The following is a 27,544-nucleotide window of genomic DNA, read 5'->3' on the forward strand; positions in this document are numbered from 1 at the left end:
TTTACGACTTGCATATTTTTGATATATGGTTCATTGGCTGTGCCGACATAGGTGCCATGCCCTACATGTGATCTGGGAATGTTTGGAGCAGTTCCAATTTTGCCGGTGGATCACGCGAGGCTGATTAACCAGTAAACGCGTTGATGTGGCTTTGTGCCTTGCGTCGAGCATAAAGTACCGTTTCTACCCGCAACAATAAACGTCTGTGTCCACTTCGCCGCTACGAAGTGCAGCCGCTTGGGCCTCACCTGGATTGTTGGTATGGAAACGGTCGCGACATTTTACGTCGTGGCCATTGCGTGCAATGGAGAGAGATAGGGCTCCGCAAACAGCGCGTGGACACCTCCGGTTCCCAGCGTAAGAACGTTATCTCGACTGGCGAGACAAGGAAAGCACACAGTGGAGGAAGCCTCAGCTTGCGGCTTGGCTAGATTGCTGGCTCCGGATGCACGGCTGTCCAGACGTCGTCGCCTCTGCCACTGCTGCGTCGTTCCGTGTCGCATACTTGGAGGGGCAGCCAGGGACGGCCGTCACCGCGTTGGTCGGCCGCGAAGGCGTCCAAAAACAGGTCCGGACTGAGGAGCATGCCGCGATGATTTCGCCACTCTTGACTGCTGCTGCTTCTCCTCGTCACCCGGCTTGCCAGCGGTGTGGAGCTGGGCCGACCGCGCGATAAACTGTATGTCCTCGGCGAGCTGTTGTGGTCGTTGGCGCGCAGCGTATGTGTGTGGGGACGCCTCTATGACTACGCGTCTTCACACGGCCCGCGCACGTGCATCCTGCTGGAATGATCTGGTCGTGAGTTGCTTGGATGGCTGGTGCGCGAACCTAGTCAGACTTGTGGATTGAGCTGCCGGGTCACCGTATAGGTGTGCGCCTCTGCCTTTGCAAGATGGCTCTGCGTTGGAAGACGGCCAGGAGGACACTGTCCATGCCGGAGGTGAGATCGGGCGTTCGACCGCTCGGACGTTCGAGAGGTCGCTCGATTACTTTGTACATAGCTCGCGGTGAGTCGGAATCAAGCAAGCCACTGCTCTGCAGGAAACCTGATTTGTCGGAACTCGATGTGCATGTGCCGGCAGATTGTGGCCTACTTGAACACGTGCATCTGTAGGTTGCGGTAGACAAAAATTGCCGAGTGATCATTGACACTAAGTTAAAAAATAGGCTTGTTCACCCTTTATATAGTGCCCTCGAAAAATTTGCTAGCATGTATCGCTGTGTTGGCCCTAAACGCTGTTACATCTTTGCTTAATATTTCTTTAGTTTGTAATCTGATTGGCGTTCTGAGACTTACCAGTAGCAGAATTTTCTCATGAAACGAACTGGGGTGCCTCTTGGTACGCATAAGATCTCTGTTCTAGAAATGCAGCGAGGCGTTAGTCCAATGTGCATAGTTATAGCCTATAGGCATTATCGCATCCGTATTACGCCACATGCGGTTTGCGCTTGCGGCGCATGTCAACCCTGTTTGCGCCTCATTTTATAATTAAACAAAACGCTGTCGCGCTTCCGCAAGCTATTTTCGCTTGCACGCGGCTGTGCATTTAATTGAACACGATCGAGCAGCCGAATACGTGCCATTATGCATTGCTGACACAGACAGAACGCCACCGTAGGCATCTCGTTTTCAACTATAGCACCGACGCGCGCCGCGCAAAATGATCTTCGTTGGAAACATGAGGCACTCACAGCGTTGTTTACGCAGTGCGGTGAAACTGCAACAGACAGGCAAAATTCGCGCCTGCGTAAGCTGCATAAGCGAGCCTGCATACCTCTGAGGGTAGAACAAGAAAACGCTTCGCGGTGCGGCGTGTTCTGGCAGCGCTGCTGAGGGTTTGCTTCAGAGCAATCACTGAGCGTGACAAGTGCTTCTGTCAACAAAGGTACGGTTTGCGCTCCGCGCTTTATATGTTGCCAGCCAGGGCTATTTATAATTCACATGGCGTGCCTGCCCGCATAAATGTCAATAAGGAAGTTCAGTGCTCCCAGAACGAGTCGTCGTCTGCTGCGCTTCGCAGAATGCGAAACGAAATCCGTCTGCTTACTTCTGGGCGCGTCGTCAGAGAAAGTCCTGCTCGATCTGATCCTAGATTCCGAAAACCCGAATGCTCAGTTGCCCCCTGGGCTCCAGCACAGCGGCTCGTCGTGTAACCGGTCGCGTTATGCAGTCGGAAACAGGCTTCGCAGAGAGGCACGGCCGCCGCGCTACCCGCGCGCATCGAGGAGCGGCCGTGTTGTGTGAAAGGGGCGTGTTCTGGTCACGTGATGATGAACCGCTTGCGCGCGCCGCCGCGCCGGTTTCGTAGCCGCATGGCCGTGTTTTGTGTAGGCGAGCAAGACGAAGCGAGAAGTTCACGTTCTGTTGGAGTGTTTCTCTAGGTCGGTGTGCGTTGCAACCGGAGGATAAATCAGTGCCCTCGCCCCTGTGCACTTTCCGTTGCGTGACGGGCGCAACGTCGCAAGCACTTCTCAGCGAGCAGCCACAGCAGCAGCAGGGCACGAGAAACAGGCGAGTTCGTCTTTCTCCGCCCTCTTTAGGTAGAGCGCATGGCCGTGCCTCGACGTGCATCTCTCGTGGTGATTTTGGCAACCCGGTCCCGCGCTGTTACAGGCGGCGCGTTGGTGACCGTGCGGCGTTCGCCGCATCCGTGTTGAGAAACCGCGGCGAGTAGCGACGGCGTCGCGGGTATCGCGAGTGTCACGGCCGCGAACACAGGACAAGGTTAAGGTCAGCCGAGCACATGTTTTCCCAGCGGCGTGCGGCTCAGTCCGACCGCCACTTCGGGCCGGTGTGCTGCCGTAGCCGGGAGCTGGCTGCTTTTCGATCGGCCGATCGCCGCCGTCGTGCATATTTTTGCCACGCAGTGCTTATTTCTTGCGTCGGGGGAACCTGCGCTGCGCGCGGCATGTCATCGTTGTCAGGAAGACTTGGCAGCGCCGCAGCAACAACCGGCGCTCTCCCCCGTGGATATGCGCGTGCGTGTGTTGTGCTGCTGGCTTCCGGGGTGCGAAGGGGCGCCACGCTCCTGCGCGCACCCATTGCTCTCGCCCGCGTCCTGCCCGAAAATATTGATTCGGGCAGAATCTGTCGGCCCGCGGTGCGCGGATCTGAGATCGCGTTGCCCCCCCCCCCCCCCCCCCCCCCTTTTTTTTTTTATCGCAGCAGCGGACGTCGTCGTGTTTGCGTCGCTGTGTTTCGGAAAGGCCACCGATCGAGTCGGCGGCGGTAAAGTGTACTATCTGCAGTGAGCGGCTTTTGTCAGCGTTCATTTGCCGGGCGAGCGGCGTTCGCGTGCCTGCGCTGCCAGCGGCAGCAGCCGGCCTGTTTTCGTCACGCCGGAGGCATTGTCCATCGCCTGTTCGCCGTGGTCGTGGCGGCGTGACCGCCCCCTTTCGCAGTTTGTTTATCTGGCTCAGTGAGTCCGTGTGGGCGACCTCCTCCCCTCCACGATGTGCGTCCCGTGAGCGGCGGGCTTTCCTCGTCCAATTGTCCCTTGGCGGACAGCCAAGGCGATATCGCGTCTCTTCCGCCCGCGACGGGGCCAACCTATGGTCGGTGATGCGCCCTCCTACAGTCATCGTTGCAGCTGCGTGCGCGATGCCGTTGCCACCGCGTGCTCCGGTATCGTTGCACATCTGTGTGCACGACCACCTGGCTGACGTGCAGGCATATGCCGACAGGGCACGCAGAATGTTCCCGCGCGCTGGAAAACAACGCACCTCTCAAGCCAGCTGATAGGACGTGAGCTCTTGCCGTCAACACATGCATTTTTGTGTGCCGGGATTCTGTGCTTCTACATATATAGTCGCTGGCTCTGGAACTACTAGATCCTCCCTGCCACTCGGTCTCATACCGTGGTTTAGATAATGGTATAATGCAAAAGCTGCTTCTAATTGCCATGTCGGGAGCGTGTTCGGCAGCAGCGGCCCTTTTCTAGGTTGGTAATTATTAAATGCGCTGCATTCCCCTTGCCCACGATCTCGAGCGCGGTCGTTCCAGTGCTGGGCGCGTGTGTCGAAACAGGGCTTAAGCGAGGAGGGAATGGTGCCGAAGCCTGGGGGCTTGCCCGTTCTGCAACGCTCTCACCGTACAATTATCATTGAACCTTGAAGGAATTTCACGTTTCCTCATTCGTCGTATGTCGCCTCCAGCAGCACAGTTTCCAAAGCACAGTGGCTTTGTGGTCGGGCCTAACGTTCTTAGACCAATCAGTTTTTCAGCTTCCCATACCCACCCGCTAGCTGGCGTGGCTACCGTGGACGTCGCTGAAATCAGGCGCTGCACCCATACCTGCAGGTGAATTCTTTTTAATGCGCTAGCGCTTACAGTAGCCATTTCCCGCATTTAGCCGTTGTGAGTTTGTCTGTTTCTCTGCAGCCGGTTTTGTGGCAGGCGGCAGCTCAGTTAATCGTAAGAGGCTGCTCGAGAAGAGCAACCTAGATCGCAACCCATGTCCCACCGATGCAAGCGCCTGCCATCGAAGAGCAGCGACACATCGCTTGACCACTGCGCCAGGAGTGGTAGGAAGACTCCCAGGGATCTATGAATGGAGAGAATGACCGATTCCGCATACATGGACGTTAACCTAATATCGCTATCCGAATGACTGCCGTCCGTGAAGACTGGATCTGAACACCGGAACCGAAGTGACAACCGAACTGCTAGCGTACCTAATTCGCATTTGGCCCAGTTGCGCAAATCGGCCATCATTTTTTTTTACAAAGTCAACAAAATAATTTGCCTTAGCTGGTTTTGGTACGTGGTGAAAAAACGACGCTGCTTGGAGGGCACAACGGTGCACACACACAGGTTTGGTGACCAACAACATGAGAAACCATAGACGAGGCGCGCTTCGCCTTCTTACGTGTTGCGTTTGTCTAATGCTTTTCCAAGCACTTTTATAGTTCAGTGTGTTCTTTTTGGCGGTTATAGCACTTAAGGATGTTATGACAAAACTGTTTCAGCGCACAAGCATTTAGCTGTGCACTATAATGTTAATGCTGATGACGTGGACGCCAGGCGTTGCAATGCTAGCTCAACCAGTGCTCTTTGAATTCATAGGCCTGACTTCTGAAAGTTGTGCCTTCAGTGCCGGGACCTTGCTGTTTTTCTTTCACGCGGCAGTCGTCTGTGATGAAGAGTTTCCGGCTTAGCCGCCCGTCTAAACCACCTGCTTCCATGAGGATTCTCTCAAGGTCGGTGACAGAGGCTGCAGTTTTGAACAGCTGCTTGTGCAGCGTGTTATAGCCATTCACAACGCAGGTATACCATGCTCTTGACAACAGCCTTCGGAATTATTAGAAGGCCCGCAGCTAGCTTTCCGGGGTGGGAAACTCCGCACACCTAGCTTCCCCGTTATGTCGTCGTGTATAGCTCCGTGTCGCCAGTCCGTAGAGGGTAGCGTCACAGTCCGCCAAAGTCAGGTCTAAGCCGAGCAGGAAAGTGGCTCCAATTCATTCGGAATAAGTTCATACGAGCGGCTCGCTTGAAGACGACGTACTCATCGATGCAAGGATCTCTGGGCTTGTAAATGAAAGCACGCTTTTTGGCCGACTATCGCCGGTATAGCACATTTTTGTTTCTTTTTTTGTTTTGTTTTGAGATTCTCTTCGGAATACAGGGAAAGAGGCCAGTGACAGCACCTGACAGCGCGCAGCTCTCACGAGGAGTTCACACCACCTGCCTGTTTATGGCATGCTTGTTGTCCTTGATAATATCGTCAACCTCAGAATGACGCTGCAACTTAGACGTACGACACGGCTGTTCTTGCGACGCAGTATCTGTTCCCGCCTTTTAAACTGGCTGTCACGGCGAGGCGATGTTTAAAAATGATGATTGGTGGCATCGTTTCTGTTGCCGCTTGTGCAGCTGAGTCCAGCCATCAGTGCAATTTACCGTGGAAGGAGAAATCAGCGGAAAAATTCCCTTTTCTTGAACACCACGCTTGAAGTGTAACGAAAGCCGACGCACACTGGAAAGTACCTGAACTTTCAGTGAGCGCATCCTAATTGGACACATGCGGTTGGTCGCCAAATCGCTCTTTAATCGCGCGTTCACGCTTTGCTCGAGCACCGAAAAACATCGCTGCGAAATTGACAAAGTGAAGCAAGCTGAATTAAGATGTCTTTCAACGCGCATCATACGCTTATTTATTCCATAAAGACCAACGCGGCCGTCCTGTCCCCTATTCGCACGCTGTCTAAACATTGACCGCGCAGAGAAGTGTTAGGCTCAGTATCGTCTTCAAGAAAACGGGCAGATAGTGGAGCATATTAGGGTCGGTTATTTGCAGCGTGGTGCATATTTTTACGGAACGAAAGTACGCAAGGTTCAGTAGTCAGCTTCGCTCCAGAGAGGCCGTGCGGGGGGCGCACTCGAGTCTCGGCCTTCGTCCAACGGTCTGCGAGGGAGTCGCTGCGAACTCGTCACCCTGTTTGCCCGAGTGACGCAACGGGCTAGAGCTCGCACGCGTTGGCAAGCGCTTGCCGTGACGGCATATGCGCACGTTGTCTTGACTATGTAGCTGCGGCGGGCGCTGGAGATTGGCCAAGAACAGCGCGGAGGGCAAAAGCAAGAAAAACGCTGAGCCTCCGGGTTTGACGCGGTTTATGGAACGTCTGCCGTTGTCGTCTCTCTAGGTGTTCTTCTAAACGGGCGTTCGACGTAAGCGTCAGCCAAGTACAAAGAGACTTATGCGGCTTGACATTCGTAGCGAAGTATAGCGCGTTCGCGGCTTCGCGAGCTTTTCTTTCTACAAGCGCCAACTGGACATACTCGCTGCCTGTGACGGTGCCGGCTTCGCATGTACTGAGTTTGAGAGCAGCGGGGTCCACTACCTCCACTTTCTTTCGGATGCCGCGATGATGAAGTGAGCAGCCAGGAATCCTCAGGTATGTGCCAGTTCAGAGGGTGCGGCCGCGTGCAGTAAGCTATACTCAGCGGCAGGGATGTGTGGCAGGGAGTAATTCTTATCCCATTTGTAAAAAGTTCCTGGGCCACGTTTCACCAACGTCACAGCGGCCGCCATTTTTGGGACCAGGCGGCCTTTGTACCTTTGAGGACTGTTTGGAATACTGAGGGCTCTACCTGTTCAGGGCTCGAGAGCCTGTCAAGCTCCCGAAGAGATTTTTGCTCTCGATGTCACCGCTCGCGGAAGAGTAAAAAAATAAACTTCAAAGCCCAAAGCGCAGCGAAAGCCTCGATGTTTTGCTAATCCTCTTATCGCAAACCGCTTATCGCGGTTCTCGTGTGCACTGCGTTTTTTTTTTAGGAAAGGAAATGACGCAGTAACTGTCTCACATATGTCGGTGGACGCCCGTACCGCGCCGTAAGGAAGGGATAAAGGAGGAAGTGAAAGAAGAAAGTGTGAAAAGTAGCCTTTGTAACCAAAGATATGGCACCCGTGATGTCACGTCCTCACCCCTCTTCAGCTCTGGAGTTCTGCCTGCGGTTCCGCCAAGCTTCAGGGTGGTTGCAGAAAAATTGGTAGAACGATGGCAAAGAAAGGAATGAACAGACATAGGTGGACGAAGCTGCTTCGTCCGCATGACGTGGGCCCCAAAAGTTGACACACAGCCTGCCGCGTGGTCTGCTTCGTACGCATGCTGTGCATACCAGCGCCTCTCGAAAAGTCGGCAAACTTGGTCGGTTCTGCGATCTGACGAGGAAAGCCAAGCGAGCGAGGGGCGACACCCAGTTCTGAAATCCAGAGGCTCGCTTGGGCCGTCGGCATACCGCCGTGCCAACGCGGTTTGCTTTGCCACACCACGCCGGCGCCAGTGCTCGGCTACAGCGCGTCAGTCGGCTGATCATTACGACGACACGATGCCCGTACCTACGAATGTCAGTCGCTGTCCTCACTTCGCCCGCCCGCGCAGCCGCGCCGCCAGACTGCTCCGGGTCTCCCGTACGTGGCTGCTGATTTCGATTGCTGTTCAGGAGACAGTCGCGAAATGAATGCTTCAAGGTAATTCGACAGGATTCCGCATTTACTGCGCGAGTACCCGATGCTCCCAGTAATGCTCTCATGATCACGACTGCACGTCAGCGCTAATTTTGTTTACATTAAAGCTGTACAGGCAGCAAACTGCGCGTTCGTCCTGCATGAAATGCAATCTGCATTCTACATGAGCCATGTCCTCTCTGCGCCGATTGTACGTTTACTTGCGCCAATGAATGTGAGCGCCAGCGTGTTGATCGAACGCTCAAGTTTGTTGACACCGCGCAGTACTGGCGCTTCTCGATCTTCCAATACTTGACTTTAAATCGTTTTATCCAGGAATACGTCCGGCGGCCATTAGCAGTAATTAAAATGGCTTAATTTGTTCTGCGCAAGTGGCGCCGACAACCGCTGCCGGGCACCTGCAGCATTGGTCGGAAGACTGGGTCACACCGTCTGGCCACCAGTGGCGCTTCCCGATTGATGTATTTGCGTCCCAAGATGTTAGCAATCGTCATTTTCAGGTCACTGTTGTGAGAACCATGCGCGACGACCATTTCCTCTGGATGAAACTTGTGCGCCGACATCGCACATACGAACCCCGCGGACTCGCCTGGTCTGCTTGTACCGCTGGCGAGTGTCGAAGTGTGGACATGTGCTGTGTAGTCGCTCGTTTCGCTTATTTGTGATCTTGATAAGGTATAGACATGGGCAACCAGGCAGGTTGTCCTACGCCGGAGCGGAGAACAAGGTGCTGGAACTCCGGCCCACTTGCTGGAAACCAACCAGACGTTCATGGAAGTTAAGTTCCAGCTTATGTTTTGCGTTATCAAGGGGCAACCACTCTATTGCCAAGCAGGAATGAAAACAGTCTGTTCTTGCTGCCCTGACGGCAGTGCGTGCAGGTCATCAACGCTACATCGCGAACGTTCCGTGGCATAACTTTCTCGCTAGGGCTGGAAGGTATACGAGAGCGAGGCATCGTGCTCCAGGCGAGAAATAAAAAAAATGAGTGCACGTAACTAGCACTCTTACCTTGTTTCCTTGGTTATCCTTGAGTCGTCTTTGTGTACAGCAAGGTACAGAGCAATATTTGGGCATCATGGAGGACGATAAATGCCAACGTACGCGTCGCTATTCCCGTACTGCCATATACTGCGGTATCCGGAAGCCTCCAACATGGCGGACACGCGCGCGGTCAACGCAAGGGGGCGCCAGTTTTTGCATAAGGTTAAGCCGTCGACTCACCCTCGGATCTTCCGCTCCGTTGCGGTCAAGGGTGGAACGCAGACTTGACTCTAAAACGACCGAGCTACTTTCGAGCGGACCGGCCCATACTCGGCGGACGCGGAAGGAGCGATCTAGAAGCGCTCCTACGGGGCCATTGCCAATACAGAGCCGTGGGACGTAAAATTACTTCCATGGAGTAAATTATCCCAGATTACACAGGGTTGGGTGTGCGATTTTTAAATATGAATAACACGAAGCATATTAATACGCGACCTCCTCGCCGCGAGCACATTCCTATAATGTGTCAGACCACAGGAGCTCCGGCTGCGTAGACTCAGCTGGAGCGTGAAGTCCTGATCATCACGCCTGCGAAAAGGTGCGAGCGCACTGCAGGCAGGCTTTTGTTTCAAGCAACAGAAAAACCAAATTTTATTTTATTTTACAAATGTGCATACAGTCTTTAGGATGAGCCACAGGCCAAAAGCTAAAGAAAATAGCTTGAAAATGCCTGTGGCTCATCTAAGAGCCATTACAAAATAATAAAATAAACACATGCATACAACGGTGGCAGATCGCATACGAGCACACTGTAGAAAGAATTTATAATATTTACGATTGAACTGATGGGTACACAGAGATGTAGTTTGAAACTAGAAAAAAAAACAATTAAAACTGAACAAATGCATTTGAAAGTTATACACTGCTGGGTTGATTACAAAGGGGAAAAGGAAAAGCGAAACATGCCGGCCGCACCGCAACTGCCGAACCAAAAATACTGCGGTGGCAGGGCTGGTGGCTTGAGCTACTGCCAGTGCTCGGTTTGGCTTCACGCACGTCTGGGTTTTGTCGCCGCTTTCGCTTCCGATCACGAGCATGTTTTTGAGCGTCTACGTGACCACCTACCGGTCACGTGACCCCCCTGGCGCCCTCATGAAGGCCGTTCAAGGGTGGCGCCCTCATGAAGACCGGTGGGGGGCACGTGGCAGCACGGAGCGACGGATGTTCATTCGGCGGAACGGCTACTCGCTGCAAATTGCCCCAGGTGTTTACGCTCTGCGCTAAACTGAGCGAAGGCTGTCGCCGTGCGGCCTGGCAGCCTTTCCCTAGCCCTTCCCTGGCAATGTCTCAAAGCGTACACTTTGGACAACCTGTGCTACAACGGGCCACGTGCCGGGCGCTGTTCACATGTCCGGTAACCGATCACGTGACCGTGAATACTCGACTGGACGGTCTACTCGTGTACTGCCAACATTCGCCAGGGAGGGCTCCTAATTCAGCTTTCGCTGTGAAAGGTCGCCTCCTGAACATCGCCGACAAGGGTCACCGAGGAAGCACAGAGACGTGGACGCAAATACGTGGACGTGAAAAAGACAGACTGCGCCCTGTCTGTGTCGTTTGCGCGTCCACGTATTTGTGCTGTTCTGATAATGTTGGGCCAACTCGCCAGGCTTCCACTTGAGCGCCATATAGCTTAGTATTTACAGAAACTGAAATATTTTGAGAAAAATTCAGCCGCAGTGAAGCAGCCGGGATCGCAAACACTGAAGGAGAGGGCGCGCAAGGCCCCATCTTGGGAGCGGTATGTTCATCGCAGTGGTGTCCTAGACACAGTGCGAAATGGACACCGTAGGTTTGCCGAGGACTGCCCCAGCATGTCGATGACTGCGTCACCTGCGGACGGATTGAGTGGCTCTGAGCGCCAGCGCTGGTCGCAGTGAAGCACCGTTGCTGAGAGGAGGAGGAGGAAAAAACTTTATTTGAGTCCAACACTAAGGCGCAATGAAGAAGGTCGCTTGCGCCGCCAAGGCCCGCTGGTCATCTGACGAGACCGTGTGAAGCCAAGCACTCCGGGAAGATGGGGGAGGGTGAGGGAAAAAAGGAGAGGTAATGGCAGTGTTTCAAGAGTAGGGAATGTGTTCTGTGTCTGCCCTGATCTCTGGACAGTTGGTACAGTGAAGTTGTAGAGCACTAGTGGGATGAGGAGAGTGTTGGTGTGAAGGACGCGCTTGTTTCGGGCAGCGCGCAGTGCCATCGAGCCGCCGGTCCAGATGTTGAGAGAAGCTGCGCTCCCTTGCAGCGGATTCCTCGCGTCGCTGGATGTGCTCGAAGCTGCAGCAGCCATGGCGGCAGGTGCGTGTGGGACGCGTCGTTTCCCGGATGCGCGCAGCGTTGCGCGTCCTCCGGTGTGTGGAGCAGCGGTCGTCGGGGGAAGCCGCGGCAGCTGTCGCATCGCCCTTGGCCTCCGAGCGCGCGCGCTGCTACTACGTGTACGCGTGACGCCTCCCTTGCTCTGTCGCCCCATTTGTGACGCGTCGTCGTCCGCCCGCTCGTGCGTTCCCGCGGCCTCTTTACTGCTGGTGGTTCACGTGCGGTCGCTCCTTTGGTCATCCGTTCTCGCCGGATTGCAGACGATTCGCTATATACGCTACCTCCCCGCCTTCCTATAGTGCTCTGGAACCGCAACTAATCGGCCGAAATCGGTCGCGCGAAATCTGCGACTGTACCTTAAACACGCCTTGGTAACGGAGCATGTTCTCTCACAGGATCTGTGTGCAGGGTTGCCGTTGGGAATTTTTCAAAAAGAGCCAGAACTGAAGCTAAAAGTAGCCAAAAGTAGCCACGCCACCTGATCTTGGCGCCAAATTTGTAGCCAATTAGAAAAGAACCATTATTATAAGAACCTTTATTAATGAACAATAAATAATATCATTTTGAATCAACACAAAAACACAGAGTAAATAAAGAGCACGGAATTTTGGGCCTCTTGCTCGGCCTTCAAGTATCATGTACGTTGCAAATACATAAAAGTTCAGTCCGCGTGGTTTGTCTAGAGTAGATAGTGTTCTTGCCGGAGTAATTTTGGCACATTCTATTCCACAACTCAGCAGGAACGTTAAACGATGATGCTATTTTTTCTTGGAGTCGTAGCCCAAATTTGATTCGCAGAATCGCCATAAGCAAGTCCAGCTTCATTTTGTTACGGAACTCTGTTTTCGTCAAGTTCACGCAAGAGAACACGCGCTCTGCATCAGCATTAGAAATTGGAAGGGTCAAAATTTTCAGTGCTCCTTGCGCCAGGTGTTGAAAAGGGCATTCGCCGCAAGTGTCCTTGTACGATGCCGCTGCGTGCCAGAAAGTCAAACATGATGCGCGATCAAGTGCACCGCTAATTCTCTGCTGCTGGCGTATTTCAGACTCCAGTTCGTTGGAGGAATACATGCGTCGAGGACGCGCGCGCGCATCAAGGCGACCAGGACAGCAATGAAGACAGCAAAGCTTGGAGATAATTGTTCTTTTCTGTTCTTGCTTGCTATTGTATATGCAATTGCAAAAAAAAATGGCTAGTATATGCGCCAAAATAGAAGTTCAAAGTAGCCAGAAAGTAGCCAAGGAGCCAGCGTGAAATTTTCACCGCCAGACGGGGTCGAAAAGTAGCCAATTTGGCGCAAAGTAGCCACCAACGGCAACCCTGTCTGTGTGCGTCCTGGAGGGAAACATGTTTCTTTTGGCTTTGAGTGGAGGCGTAGCGCTGCCTTCGCAGCTGCGTACTGGACTGAACCCGCGTTGTTTCAGGCGGCGCGAGCTAAGCGGCCTTGCGAATGAAGAGAGCTCGTTGCGATTGCTTTCTCGCCCGCTGTATTGGTCTGGGAAGGCGAGTTGTGCGGAGAAGCTCGGTTTGCAAGGAACAAGTCGAGTGCACGACACCGTGCGTGACTGGCAAAAAAAGGAAAACGAAGAAACGCCCTTTGACTTTGATTGTCCACTTCTCTTGGTCGGGACGCCTCACGTGCACATTCACTGTGCTTACTCTTCGTGTTGTGCGAGATGGGAAGCATTGCGTACTGCGTCCTTAATGCCACAGTCTTTGGGCAATCAGGTTATTACTGGCGCCCTAAATGAAGTAAGCAATAGGCATGGGATGCCTGGTTATCCCGCACTTCTCGTGGTCTTTTATTTTTGTTTTTGAAATAAGCAGAAGTGGTCGAACGTATGCGCTCCACTCTGCGCTGCTGAGCCTGTTGAAGCGCCTCAGTCTTTGAGAACGTCAGGAGAGTAGCGCGCATAAGTGACGGCTGAGCCAACGCTTAATTAATGAGTGCGTCGTTTGGTGCACCCTTTGCGTGCCCTGTAGGGAAAGCTCAGGCGTTGGATCTCATTAATGAACGTGCCAACGGAATTTAGCGCATCCTCGTCACTGCGCGAGACTACGTCGTCGGCACCGAGTTCTGACCATCACGCAAACCAAACGCTGACGGTGAGTAATGAAAGTGTGCAGCCTTTCACTGTAGCGCCCAGCTTGCGCCCGCTTCTCGTGGCTGGTCGCCCATGACGCAGGGTCGCTAGCATGTGACAGCGCGCCTACACGACGGCAGCTCTCCGCTTTTATGAGCGAATACCCCGAAGCGACTGCAGTGTTTGCGAACGTGTTGTGAGGTGAGCCGTCAAAGCTTAGTATGAGGTGAGGTGTTCAAGCCAGCTGGTCGTGCGCTTTTTTTTTTTTAGCGAACCAGTTGGTGCGCATAACAGCGAAGAACGCAGATGCAGCTTCTAGCCCTAGCGGCAAAAGCGCGAAATGTAGAAATCCGCAACCTGCGCATGACGTCAGACATTCCGTGCTCCACCAGCGTGTCTCGGTTGGTAGAGCTGCGTTCGTGGCATGCGGAGGTCGTGGGTTCGGCTTCCACCGGCTGTTGTTGTGTTGTCTTTTCTTCTACCTAGTAAAATTTTGTCCTCTCTCCACCACAGGGGACTGCATCATTCTATACTGCCATTCCTGTTACAGTACGTGTATACAACGTGTTGGACGAGAAATGACAATCCCTTTTCCCTCTATCGGAGACCGGACCTGACCATACGTGTAATAACACGACACGGACACGAGTGTCTTCCGCTTTTGCCATTTGCTGCCGATCACCAGCTGGCCCAGATCCTTTACGTATAGCGGCTTAAATCGGGGCGCCCGTGCCATGTGGAGAGCACCCGCATACTTCTCGGGCGAGCGTATCACGAGTGAGGCCCCTACAAAGCCCTCCGTTGCTCGTCCATCTTACCGCGCGTGCACGATTGAAGTTAAACTATCAGGACAGAAGGCTCCTCTTTTAGGAATTATCCCGCGTTATTCGCGCCGATAGGGGCCAGGCCAGCGGCGCAGTCGATGTGGGGTGTGCCCTCTGTGTTCGTGTCTAACCGCGATCTCGGTGTTGCGCCTCATCGACTGCCTCTCGTCTCTGTTTTCGTGCCTAAGGTTCAAGGGGAATAGGATAGGAGGAATCAGTACTAAGTGTTTTTCCTATTAAGTGGTTTGCAGCGATGCGTATTTCTTTCCCCTAATTTAAAATCGCTACTGTAAATGCGGCGTTTTTCAAAACCTTATCGTGGCAATTTTTTGCGCCGCATGCACGTATTTCCAGCTTGCCCTTTTTGCTGAAGTTTGTTTTGGGAATCATAACGTCTTTTCGGAGCTCGCACCTTGACGACGGTGCGCTGACGCATTGTGGGCACGAACTATAGTCTTCTCTTCACCCTTTTGTCCCCGGCCTCTGTGGACGTGCGGAGAACAAAATGGAAGCATGTAATCGTGAACGTTGCTAACATTTAACCGGTTTCCGTTCCTCCAAGAACGACTCTCTAAATCGTGAGCGCCGTGAGATTCAAAGGAGGAGCTTCCAAGAGCTTCTACGACGCAGGCATCATTCTGGCAACAGTGGCCTGCGGTGGTCGAGGTGGGAGGCATAATTGATGTGACGGAGGCAAGGCGACCCCGTTCGCTGGTATAGACGGGGTCATCGGGAATCTTTCCCTAGCAGCAAATGCAGGTTTTCCGTTCTCTCGCTGCTTGAGAAGGAGGGACCGGACGGCACGCGTGAAGTGGCCAAGGCGTCCCGAGCGATCGGGAGACCATCCATCGCGGCTGAGATTTGGACGTCGCTTAGCTTCACAAAATGGGCTTGGCTTCAGACCTCGCGATGCTCTCGGGGTTTTCTGAGATTGTGTGGCACGGATGTTTGAGCCGCGTGCTTCGAAGGGGTCGATGAATGCACCCTTGAGGGTGCCGAGAAAGGAAGCTGGCGTTTCTCTCTGCGACTCGGGGTGTGCTGAAAAAAGAACAAGACGAAGGAAGAGGAAAACAAGATCAGCATCTGGCAATAAGTTCGGAGAGGAGGGTGAGGTGACGGGGACCAGATTCGGGTTACCTCGATCTCGTTGCAACTGGAGAGGTTGCTTTGCCTGCAAGCTTCTCCAAAGCGCATGCATTTTGGCGCGATTTAGGCAAAATTTATTCGAGGAGGGCAAAAAGTTGGGCAAGTTGGTAAAAATTCATGATGGGTTTCAAAGCGCGACAAGACGGAGACGAAAGGAAAAGAACACACGTTGCAATAAACGTTTTTGTTGCTAGTAAGCGCTTGTCGTGTGTGTTCTTTTCCTTTCGTCTCCGTCTTGTCGCGCTTTGAAACCCATCATGAAAATTTATTCGGCCATAGCGTCGAGGGTAACTGTGTTTTCGAACTTCTAAAAACTGATATGGATATTGATTGTGGTGGACTACACGCCTCATAATAATTAACGACCCTAATAGTAATAGTAATAGATTGCCCCTTGCGTTCTGAATGAGTGCCGGAAGAAGTATACATGTGTGAAGTCAGGGGAAGTGACGCAGTCCGGCGACGAGGAGGGATGAATGGATGTGGGTAATGAATACTGTCACGTTTACGCAGAGCCAACAGGTAGACGATAGTCAGCAGAGCAGAGTGGCATCATGGGAGACTGCTTTATCGTCAAGAGTGCGGCAGTAGACGCGCGAGGTGAATGGTACGTGACGTGTCGTCATACTCGGCCAAGCGAAAAATGTTCGCCGTCCCAAGTTGTTGTTGTTAGCCTTTGAAAGGATGGCACATACCCACACTGGGGGTGAACCTCAACAGCTTCGTTTCATCTTCTTTATTTTGGTGCAAAGTCACTTGCAGCCCGGGTTTCAGCGTTCTGTGTCTGTGTATGTGTGTAAAGCCTCTGAGTAGCAAGTGTAACTGGCTCACTTGGTCGGCGACGAAGGCGGCGGAAACATTCGCCTGTTCCTGTATCGTCTTCCAGTGTTGTTCTACAGTGTGGCGGTTGACTTGTCATAAAGGACTAAACTGGCGCGGTAGTTTTTCCTACTGGGACACATTTGTCTTGTTTTTTTTTTTTTGTTCCTAATGTAAGCTCTGTGGACCGGGCGTTTGCTTAGTGGCAGGTCTGCACCTGGTGTGCTACAGAGCATCGGCAACGTTTTTTCGCTGTCTCTCGCGCAGCTCGCTCGGAGAAGAGAACGCAGAGCGCACGGTTCTTGGGGATCCCGGTGTTCCTTTTTTTTTCTCTCGACCTTATTTCTCTCATTCCTTTGTCGTGCACATTCGTAGCACTTGGAGCACGTGTGGCAAGGCGCGTCGATAAAACTTCGCACCCCACGGTGGCTGCAGAAACGACCGCGCTCAGCGTGAAGAGTTAATGAGAGCGATAGTAGTTATCGCAGGTTTACGCCTCTCCTATATGACGGCCATTACACTGCGATGGCGGGCGCTCCGTTTGGGTCATTCAAGACTTCCCGCCGCCGCGTGTCCCGTGCCGACGTGGCTCAAAGGCCAACTGCGGCTATGAGATGCAGGTGACCTCTTAGCTCGGAGGCATCGCACAGTTGCGCTTTAGGCGCGTGCCTCCTGAACTGCGTTACGGCCAGGCAGCGTCAGCTCCTCGCTGGGAGCTTTCCACGCTGCGAATCGTTGCAGTGAGGCGGAAATTCCCGCTCCAGAGCCGCGGCATATGTGTACTCGGAGTCGACTTTCTGTGGTTCCACTGCATAGAAGCCAAACAAGTGGCTACGATAACCTTTGGACCGCTTCCGCCGGCCTGTTGTTCTGACTTGTTTGCGAGTCAGGCGCAGATTTCGGGAAGCTTCTGCACCATGAGTTCCAGTATACAGCCCGCTGGTTTTACATGTTTGTTAGTAAAAAATTGCGGGGCCTCATGGACTATCAGTGCACATTCACATCTGCGTTACGGTTCGTTGCGGTTCTGGAGGAAAGTGGGGAGGGAGCGTAACAAATTGTCCAAAACCAGTCGCGCGACGTCTGCGACCCGCAAGTTGCTGGCCAGTGCGGCGTGAAATGCCAAACGCGATTCTACGTATCTCGCGAACTATATTCGTCGGGTGCGTACTGTATACCGGACATTGCGGTAGCTTGTTCTGCATAGCCACAGAAAAGTCCGTCTTTCACTGCGTATCTTGAAGAGGACAGCGCCCGCTGTTTCGGGGCGGATAACTCGACCGTCAGTTACCACGTGGCCTACAGAAAAAAAAGTTCACAGATGCAGCATGACGTACTACGAACATTTCGCCGACCATCGATTCGGCACCGTTGCAGGCGTTATAGCGCCATACCTCACCAGACTCGGTGATGACAAAGAGGCGGCAGCTTTGACGAGCTGTGCATGCAGTGAATCCTGTCAGCAGGCCAGCAGTTATATGCTGTAGCAATATACACACTGAAACACGAACGGGACAATCCAAGTGACGCCATATCTTATGCGTTGCTTTTTTTTTTTTTTATAATGAGGTTGGAATTCGACATTGATGGGTACGCAGGTGTTCTTGTCATGTTGACCTGGCTCATTGTGTGAATGCTTTGATTGCATCTGCAGTTCCCGTGGGCTCGCCGCTGCGTGTGCGCAGCTGCCTTTGACCTTCGCATAGTGCCCGGAAGCTCCGATCCCGCACCGAACTTATATTTACTGACCTGCCACATCTCCCCACTCGTTAGCATGTGCAGCGGAGCGTCGAGCTAACGCCGGAGGGCGTGTATTATTGACACGCGCTCACCGCTTTTACTTGCACTCCACCTCGCTGGCAGTCTCGATCCGACCTGAGCCCTTCCTCGCTGCCGGCCGTTCGCGATAGCCAAATACGCACCTCAGAGGAGAGCCGTCGTGCGGAAAAATCCGAGATGCATCGCGATTCGTTCAGAGTGCACTCGAGGCGAGTGCCGTGATCAAAATGTGCCCCGGGCCGAGGCGCTGAACATATCCGGAGTGGTTGTATACTTCTACCTGGGACCCTCCTGTGCGTTATTCGGCGAGTCGCTAGCGCGGCATCGGTGTGCTGTGTCTTGAGTACGCACTTGGCAGGACCCGTTGCGAGCAGAAATTACCTCCGGTTGCCCACTAGCGAAAGGTGAGCGGCGCTCGCGTTTGATATTCCGGCTTGACGGTTCACGCTGCAGCTAGAGACTGTCGGCAGGATCAAAGAGGCAGGAGAGTGCCTCTGGTTGCTACTGACTGAGAGAAGGATGAAAAGGAAAAGTGCACGGGCCTGCCAACTGGCTCAAGCCGAGCGAAGAGAGTTGAAAGATAAGAGGACAGAGTAAAAGAGAGAGTAAAGACGCGCGTCGCAACAACCGCGTCCGCCGGAACGGACGCTGGCTGAAAAAACAGATACACGGCCTCAGCCCTGAGGCTGCAAACCGGATCGTCACCACCTCGAGAGTGCCTCTGCAGAAGCGTTGGTATATATATGTACGCCATTTTGCGAGGAGCAGGCACGAGAGGAAGACACTCTCTCAAACACCGTGCACTGTGCGCCACACCCCACTGTTGCCATCCTCCTCTGGGCTGTTAATTCTGCGCGCGAAGCAACGTCCGGCTGTTTAGCCACCGGTCAAGTGCGTGTCTGCGTCTGTATAACAAAAGCTGCATTGTTGTGCGCAAAGGCAATGTTCTTAGTGTTTATCACGGACAGGAAAAAAAAAAGTGCCGCCGGTGTGCACGCGCAGCGTGTTATGCCGAGGTTTGCGTCTGCGACGTGTTTTCGTGTCACCACTTTCCTCCGACCCCGAGTTGCATTGGCAGTGGAGGACGTTGGTGAACAGAAAGGACTTCCGCCAGCAACGAGCTTAAGAATAGGTTGGGCGCACTTTGCGAATGAATAACTGGCAGACCCACTCTCTATGCTAATCTCTGGCGCCTTGACCAGCTACTCTGTACAGTCCTAGACAGAAGTTTGCGGGATGCGTTCCACGAAAAAAAAAATATATATATATTTCTCTGTGGTCGTGCATATCCGGTCAACAAAAAAGGATTGAAGCGCAGGGAGACATTCTTGCTCCGTCGGCCAGAAAAATTCTAACTAGTGAAGCATCGCAAAAATAAATTTTTCCCCAGTGTCCGAATCCCGCAAACTTTTGTCCATGTCTGTGCATGATATCAGGAGGCCAGTCTTTTGATTGATTCGGGCAGAGTTGTTTTGGTTAAATAGTGCACGGTATAGGGTATTCACAGATTTGGACACAACTTTGTGCCGTCACCCCTCTTGCTCATGACCGTCGGCAGGGCATCGCCATGTGAAAAAATAAAAAAAATAAAAAAAAAATAAAAATAAATAAAAAATAAAAAATAAAAACGATCAGCGTCTTAATCGACGCTGATCGTTCGCTCCGTCGAAGCATGGTTACCTGCTCCCGGTTGGTTGCTGCAGGCGCTAAATGGCGTAATGGCGTAGCACATACGCGGATGAACACAGAGCGAACCCCCCTACCCCCTATGCGAAAATTCCATAGGCTTGGCAGGAATACAGCGAGCGGATGGCGCGTTACCATATAGATCATGTGTACGTTGTTCCGGCACCAACCTTGCGGTCTGAAAATCAGAAGCCAAAGATGGTTTGGCTCTGCCCGCCTATCGAAACTAAAATTGTGCCGGTGTAGTGGTAGCCTGTTGCTCGTTTGCGGCCCGCGGCCTCTTTTCAGTGAAACCCACCTTTTTTTTTTGTTTCGTTTTCGTATGAACGGAAATCTTTTCAAAGATGCTGCACAATTTCTTTTTCGATACTCTCATGACTTCAGCTCGCAGGTATGCGCAAGGAATCGCGACAGGCCGTCCACGAATGGATGAGCCCCTTCGCATTGAAAGGTGACGGGAATTAACTTTAAAAAGGCATGAAAGCGGAAAGACAGCATGTTTCTATTGACGTCTTCTGCTAAATACTGAAGTGTACTTCGCTTGCGCGGTGTGATCGCTGAAACGTACTGGTGCCCACAAAAGTTTTCGGACCACGAAAAAGCCTAATTACTGAGCAGTATAAGCATGCAGCCACGATCCCGAGGGTGCGGTCTTCACTTCCCTGCGATATCTACACCCCACCCCCCACGCTTGCATGGCCACGCCCCCAGGTATCGAAGAAAATTCAGCTTTTTCGTAGCTTTGGCCTTCCGGAAACTGTTTTGGACACTGTACGTCATCCAGTTTTTTTTTTTTTTTTTTGTGCAGAACATGCAGTGTAGAGCGGTGCGTCTTGTCTGTTGCTGGTATACCAGCTGCCTGCTTGTGGGGAATCGTGCTCCAAGTTCTCGTGTTATCCGAACCATTGAGGTATATCTGAACAATAGAACCATTGAAAATATATCTGTTGATGTTGGTTGGCACTCTCAGCTTGTGACATTAAAGGTAGACAGCGCGTGAAGGGCAGCCCAAGAGCCGTCGGCCTCTGTGCGCGCATTTTCCCTCCCTGTTTGCCCGTGCGCCTTCCCATTCCGCCGAGTCGCCGCCCAGCGGCAGCAGCCCAGTTTTACGGGCCTCTGCTGCTCCCTCGAGGTTCCCTGTGCGCGGACACATACGAGATGAGATGTTACATCCTTGCAATTTTCCCCCAAATCCGGATTTCGGGACGAAAATGTCCTTGTGTAAACAAAGAGCGGTCGCGCACGACGGCAGTGGCCCGAATATACGCGCCCTCTGATCCCATATACTCGCCGCTTTTGCTTTGCGATAGTTTAGTCTCTCTTTTTTCTGTCTTTTTTTTTTTTTATCCTAGGAAGCGAATCGCAGATTTCGTTTGCTCTGTGCTTCGAGGTCAATATTCGTCGTCCCGGCGGGCACGAGAGCTGAGCGGCTGTGTTTTTCGACGCGCTGCCGTTCCTGTCTGTCAACAACCTGTTGCGCGCAGACGAACTTTCTCTTCTGTGTGTCTCATCGTCTGCCTGACCAGCGCTCGCGTCGTGCGATCGTCCATCTTTGTTCGGTACCGCGACCTCTGGCGCGCGGGACAGTCGGGAGGCAAATAAGAGTGAACCCCGCGGGAATCCCCTTCCTCGCCTTTATTCCGGGGGAAAGGAGGAGGCGCTTACGGGATTGGATGTGGCTGCATTTTTTTCAAGTAACGCTGGCTGCGTACCATACGGGGATGAGCCTTGTTTGCCAGTCGAATGAGCACCCCACGTGGGCGAAGCGCTGGGACCATTCCTTTGTACATCTTCGCTCTGCTGTGAGGGATCAGCAAAAAATGGGGTCGCTTCTCTGCGGAGTCGTCGAAAGCGAGACAGGACGACCGGCGCACCTCCGTTCCGTTGCCGTCAGGCGCGTTAGTTCCGTTGCCGTCAGGCGCGTTAGTACGCGCTTCGTTGATCTTTGAAAAAGGAAGGCTCGGATATTGGATTCGCGCCTGACAACGTAGCACGTTTTACTTATTTACTTGAAAAACTTCATGGTCCAGCAGGATTATGGAAAGTAAGGATGTAGAACAGCGACGTGTATTCCGGTGAAAAAAAAAATCTTACAAAAGGTACGTATTACAAGGGTGTTGGAAGTTGCTTGTGTCCGGAACGAGAACGATGGAATTGGGAGGGGGACTGTATAGCTGACACTCGTCATCAGGATAAAAGAAACTTGGAAAGACTCGTAAGGCATATTTGTTACGTATTGTTAAAGGCACGCTGAGGACAAATTGAAGTTGGCCTCTGTCGCCAAAGACATTAATTCCACCGAAAACGGAGTTTTATAAGCTGTAAAAGGCCAAGAAGTACGACGTAGGTGTCGTCAACAGTGGCGACACCTATGCCATTTAATCGCGGATCCTAGAGCACTGGCAACACCGCCATTCTCTTCCAATGGTGGTAATGTCGAGATATGGGAGAGTTTGCCCTGCAGTAGGCATAGTCAGGCTGCTGCTCATGATGATGATGATGGTCATGGAGACCTTTTCGGTATGGACGTCACGAGTTTGAATCAAATGGTGGGAAAAGCTTTAGTGTATTAATGACTATGGCATATACCATCCTCTCGGCAATAAATCATCATCCATTTTCCCTTACGGGGGGGAGGGAGGGGGGGAGGAAAGGGAGGGAGGGCAAGAATAGTATGTTCGTGGTTATGCGTCTTTTGATGCCGGAAAAACAGCCGTACACCCAGAAATATTTATATAATCGATTTTTACTGCTAGGAAAAGATAGATGGAGTTTTTCTCTAGATCACTCACAAAGCATGCATTGAAGACAACTTGAGACGAATTCAGTCCCATCCCCTCAGTTTGCACACTTATCCCACCCCAACCACTTCCCTTCGTACTGTACCGCCTGCGGAGCCAGCACCCCCACACTACACCACTACTTATGGGAGTGCCAACTTCCCATCTGGGCCCCGCCCATTCACACACACGCACCCCGACCTCCTGGGAGACCACCCTTCTAACCACCCGAGCTGGTGAACAACGCAAGCTTACTGGCCGGGCTAGGCTGCACTCTAAGAACAAATGGAGTGCGGGGAACTCCTTTCGATGGAGTATACGCTTGTCCCATATTTCACTTTTTTTCTCTATTGCCTGGCTTTGACACAAAAAACCGGACAACAAAAACAATCAACAAAAGACAATAACTATGTACACACGACTTGTGGTCAGCCAGCATAAATCTGGCTTCGTCCAATTTTTTTTTTTTATTTGTCCCATATTTCACTCCTTTATCCAGAGTCGCCGCACTCCTGCTAGGCGCACTCCCTCTGCAGGAGTAGAAACACTCCTTTATTACGACTGGCTGGGAAAAAAAAAAAGCTGCGCCGGAGGGAGGATTCGAACCGGGAAACTGAGCATTGCGAGCCGAGTGCGCTACCTCTCGCCTATGGTGGGGACGAGTGGTAATGCTTTTCAGTAGTTATATATGCTAACATTTTGAGTTCAGCGGCAGTTTCGTGCGTATACAGTGTTCTGCAACTTTATCGGCACAGGTTTGAAAAATTCTCCCGCCACAACCGTTGACTCGTTTGTGGTGAAACCGCGCACAAAGCTTCATTATTGTTGTCCGTTTTAAGGCATAGTAAGTATAAAAGTGGTACTTACTAGGTTTGGTCACGCGAGATGCGAAACAAGAAGCACCCGTGTTGAGATCGAGCCGCCGTCATCGAATTTCTGCCGAAAGATACTTGTGGCGCCATCTGGCATCGCTGAAGGAAAGCGCCGCGAAGGAAGCGCCGAGGCGAGCTCTGCAACGATCGTGGCGGCTTGCTTTGAATGCGTCGTTCGGGCCATGTCGTCTGCTTAAGCGCGTGAAATATTTTTCGGCCGACGCATTTTGAAAACTATCGTAAAGAAATTAAATGACTTGACGGTGATTTACCAATAACAGATATGTTCTCCATTGTCTCGTCGTATTTCTGCCGTCTGCTTTCGCGGCGCTTTCCTTCAGCGATGCCAGATGACGCCACAAGTATCTTTCGGCAGAAATTCGATGACGGCGGCTCGATCTCAACACGGGTGCTTCTTGTTTCGCATCTCGCGTGACCAAACCTAGTAAGTACAACTTTTATACTTACTATGCCTTAAAACGGACAACAATAAGGAAGCTTTGTGCGCGGTTTCACCACAAACGAGCCAACGGTTGTGGCGGGAGAATTTTTCAAACCTGTGCCGATAAAGTTGCAGAACACGGTATGTCGCGAGTTCTGTTGTCTAAATTGGTAGATCGCTGGCTGGTTAGAGTTGGCACAGCTCAGTAAATGATGAAACAGTAAAGGCAACATCTGAACGCCACAACACCACGGTAAATCTTTACTCGACAGGAATTTCATGGTGCACAGTACGTTGACTCGCCCTTCGCGAACGAGTTAACTGGCGTCCTGATGCACTATTATTCGTATTAAAATGATGTGTAGCTTCCCTAGAGCACTCGTCGATCATTCATACCGTAGTAGGAATGCCATATAAAGTGTTTAGACTAATGTTTCGCCGTCGACCGCGAAGGTTTACGGGATCTGACAGCAGTGTTTTCCTTTAACAGAAGCATCGCTCGTTTCTGCGAACCGCTTTTTCTTGGAGGTTGTTGTGCTGAAATAGATGTTGCAAAATGTGAATGGCGGTTCCGAAGGGCAGAAAATATATTCACACAGCAATAAACTAATGTTTAGGATAAATTGCGACAGTTACCATGACAGTCTCTTCTTAAACGCATTCTACGGCAGTGCATGACTTCGCTGAATGGTATAGACTATTCAGAACCCCGCGGCGGTCGCATTTCGATGAATGCGAAACTCCAAAGCCTCATGCACTGCGCGATGTTAGTGCACTTCGCTTTGGGATGTCGCGATGTCAGTGCAGTTGCTTTGGGACGTAAAATCCATTGAAATCAAATCAAATATGCTGTATGAATGCAACGCAATAATCTCCAAAGTGTACACTGCACGTATCGGTTATGTACAAGGTCTGGCTCTGTGGGCGGAGCACAGCGCACTTTCTTGTTTGGTTGTTTTTGCTTATCACTAGTTTGCATGGGATGCGAGTCACAGGTCACTATATATATGGCTCCGCTGCAGTACAAAACCTAAGAAAATAAACAACCTCCAACTCCCTCAGGCCCTAGAGGGAGTGCGCTCGCAGTTTTACTCTTTACCGTAGGAGTCGTTTCACTCCTTAGGCAGTTTGGGCGGAGTAAACTGCTGCTAGAGAGAGTACAGTAGTCGGTATACTCTATCATAGAGAGTATCAGTTCTTAGAGTGTGGAGGGGAATGCCACAGGGCTGTCGGACTGCGGAATGGTTTTTCTTCCTTATAAAGTCTGTCGTCGTCGTCCTCCTTCTCCTCCTTGTTCTCAGCGTCCCTTCAAGTGTGCTAAGATGAGGCCAGTAATGCGCTAACATCGAATTTAGGTCGTTTTTAATGCAGTAAACGTACAGTCTTTGACAAATGTAGCCAGGCTGCACGGTTTGCTTTTCAGTCGTATATTAAAGCTATTATGCCACTGAATCTCAGTATGGTGAGGAGAACCCCTGTCCTCGCCTTCAAAGAACTTTTTGATCTTTAGGGAAGCCGTGAGGGCTCTGCTATACGAATGGGAAGCAAACCATGCGGCCTGGTTACTTTTGGCAAATTAAGACTGTACAATGCTCTGTCCTTTGGTACGTCTGCAGAATCTCAAAGCGTATATATATATATAGTGAGGGCCTTCAACCGCAGGGAATGAACACTTGCAGAGCGTGTAGCCGTATTGCAGTCGGATTGCATGGCACTTTGCACGGCCTCATAATTTCGTTTCGAGCAAGCAAGCGTATACACGCCTTCACGATGTGTTCACGCCAGATGACGCGTGTATTAATAACGCTTGTCGTCGTCAGGTTGGAGCCGTCAGACCGAATAGCAACGACGACAGAGTGAACAGCAGAAAAAAAAAATCAAATCTCCGTCACAGGTGAAGGCAACTGCACTCACACTTGCCCCTTGTTTGCGCTCGACAATCAGTCATGCGTACAGTCGGAAACACGCTTGATGGGAACACTTTTTGAGCGCTTCCATATTTATTTTCACGGAGCCTGTGTCATATAGTACGTGCAGTGCAAATTAATAGGAAGGGGCATCACCATTTTCTTTTTACACAGCCCACGTATATTGTGTACGCCGCTTGATTGAACGTCATGCGTGTTCGGATTAAAGTGGGTAAAAAGGGTTTCTCAATAACAGTGCCGACGGGGTGCCGTGCGTTTTTGAGGCTAAAATAAATGGCTGGTGGCTGAGCACTGCTAAGCACGAAATGTTGTGCGAAAGCACAGTTTATTCAGGTGGACACCAGCGCCACGTACCTGAAAGCGCGATTGAGGTGTCCACTGGCCCAGGGTGCCAGTTATGCGCGTCGTACCCAATTACCCTATGTACGCTGGTGGCCTACGCTCCAGTGCCGTGTTTCTCGCAGTGTTGTCCACGACAGCGCATGTAGTGGCCGCCGCGGTGGCTCAGTGGTTGTGGTGCTCGGCTGCTGACCCATAGCACGCGAGTTCGATCCCGGCCGCGGCGGTTGAATTTCTTTGGAGGAGAAATTCTAGAGGCCTGTGTACTGTGCGATGTCAGTGCACGTTAATGAACCCCAGGTAGTCGAAATTTCCGCAGCCCTCCATTACGGCGTCTCTCATAGCCTTAGTCGCTTTGGGACGTTAAACCAACCATAGCTCAAAGTGCGAATATTAGCTTGATAGTAGTATTATTTGAAGAACGTCAATTTGGGCTAGATGGTGCATTATTTGAGACAGAAATGGTAATAGCGCTGCAATAAGACTTACACAAGAAAGACTGACACAGGACACAGGACGCTTGAGATGAAGTTAGCGCGTGTCCTGTGTCAGTCTTTCTTGTGTACGTCTTTTGCAGCGCTATTACCATTTCTATCTCAAACAGCAGTATTAGTTGGTGAAGAAGATTACATGCAATGCACAGGGCGAGAGTGTGTTGCAGTTTAACTCCAGGCGTGATTGGTTGCGGCGGTAGCCTATAGTGCTCTCGCTCAGTGGCCAGCGAAGCTGATCTGTCGCGCCGCCGCGGGTTCGATTCCGTCGCGGATATTACGGCGGAAGCCTTTAATGCCTCATACTGTCGTTAGCAGCCGTGTCGGCAGCCGTGTCGGCAGATTTGTCGGCAGATTTGTCCGTGTTTAGGCGTCACTACTTAAAAAGGAGCTGCGTCGAGGCTGCGAATCGAACCAGGGCCCTTGGCATTTGAAGCGGAGACACTACCACTCTGCCACTAAAAGCCCAAGGTTTGAGCATGAATACAGGCGCATCTATTGAATACATGGGTTTCATAATGAAATAAATGGAATCAAAAATAAGAATAAAAAGAAAGATAAAAATGAGAGAAGAAGCAGAAATAAAAATGAAATGAAAATAGAATAAAATATGGAAAATAAGCAATTAAAACAATAAAATAAGAAAACAAACAAACATAAGAGTAAAAATAAAACATGAAAAATAAATTAATAAACGGTGCGCCAGGAAACGCTTTCGCCTTGCAGCACTTTAGAGAGCCAAAGTGCTCCCTGAATTTTTTTATTTATTTATGTATTTATTTCACTTGGCACGAACCCGCAAACATCCCAGATCTTGCCAGTTGTTTACCCATCGGAATAGCGCTTTCGCACTGAAAAAGAAAAGGTGCCCCGATGACAGCGCCGCCGCATACGTTCGTGTTGAGGACAGGCACGCCATATCTGCACACAAACGGTTCCGCGCTGATAAATTATTGCTGATGGCAGCACTTTTGGGACTGTGGTCCTGGACACTGTCTAAACTCAGTCTAAACCGCTGTCTAAACTCAGAAA

General features: G+C 51.6%; 1 protein-coding gene across 6 annotated transcripts in view; it reads left to right on the plus strand.

Annotated features, from left to right (window-relative positions):
- Positions 1 to 410: 410 nt before the first annotated feature.
- Positions 411 to 27,544, plus strand: part of LOC149341823 (5'-AMP-activated protein kinase subunit gamma-1-like) — a 282,152-nt gene continuing 255,018 nt past the window's right edge. The window contains exon 1 of one of the 6 annotated variants that reach the window (XM_089544044.1): positions 411 to 940. In XM_089544044.1, coding sequence (XP_089400170.1) covers positions 893 to 940 — 48 coding nt within the window. In that variant the 5' untranslated portion in view covers positions 411 to 892. Of the gene's footprint in view, positions 941 to 2,288; positions 2,513 to 3,480; positions 3,746 to 6,453; positions 6,895 to 27,544 lie in introns of those variants that run through there. The other 5 variants (XM_089544046.1, XM_089544051.1, XM_089544047.1 and 2 more) reach the window with 5 other exon arrangements.

The sequence above is a fragment of the Amblyomma mixtum genome, chromosome 5 (genome assembly GCF_055824585.1).
Source record: "Amblyomma mixtum isolate Tamu chromosome 5, ASM5582458v1, whole genome shotgun sequence".
Taxonomy (NCBI): Eukaryota; Metazoa; Arthropoda; class Arachnida; order Ixodida; family Ixodidae; genus Amblyomma; species Amblyomma mixtum.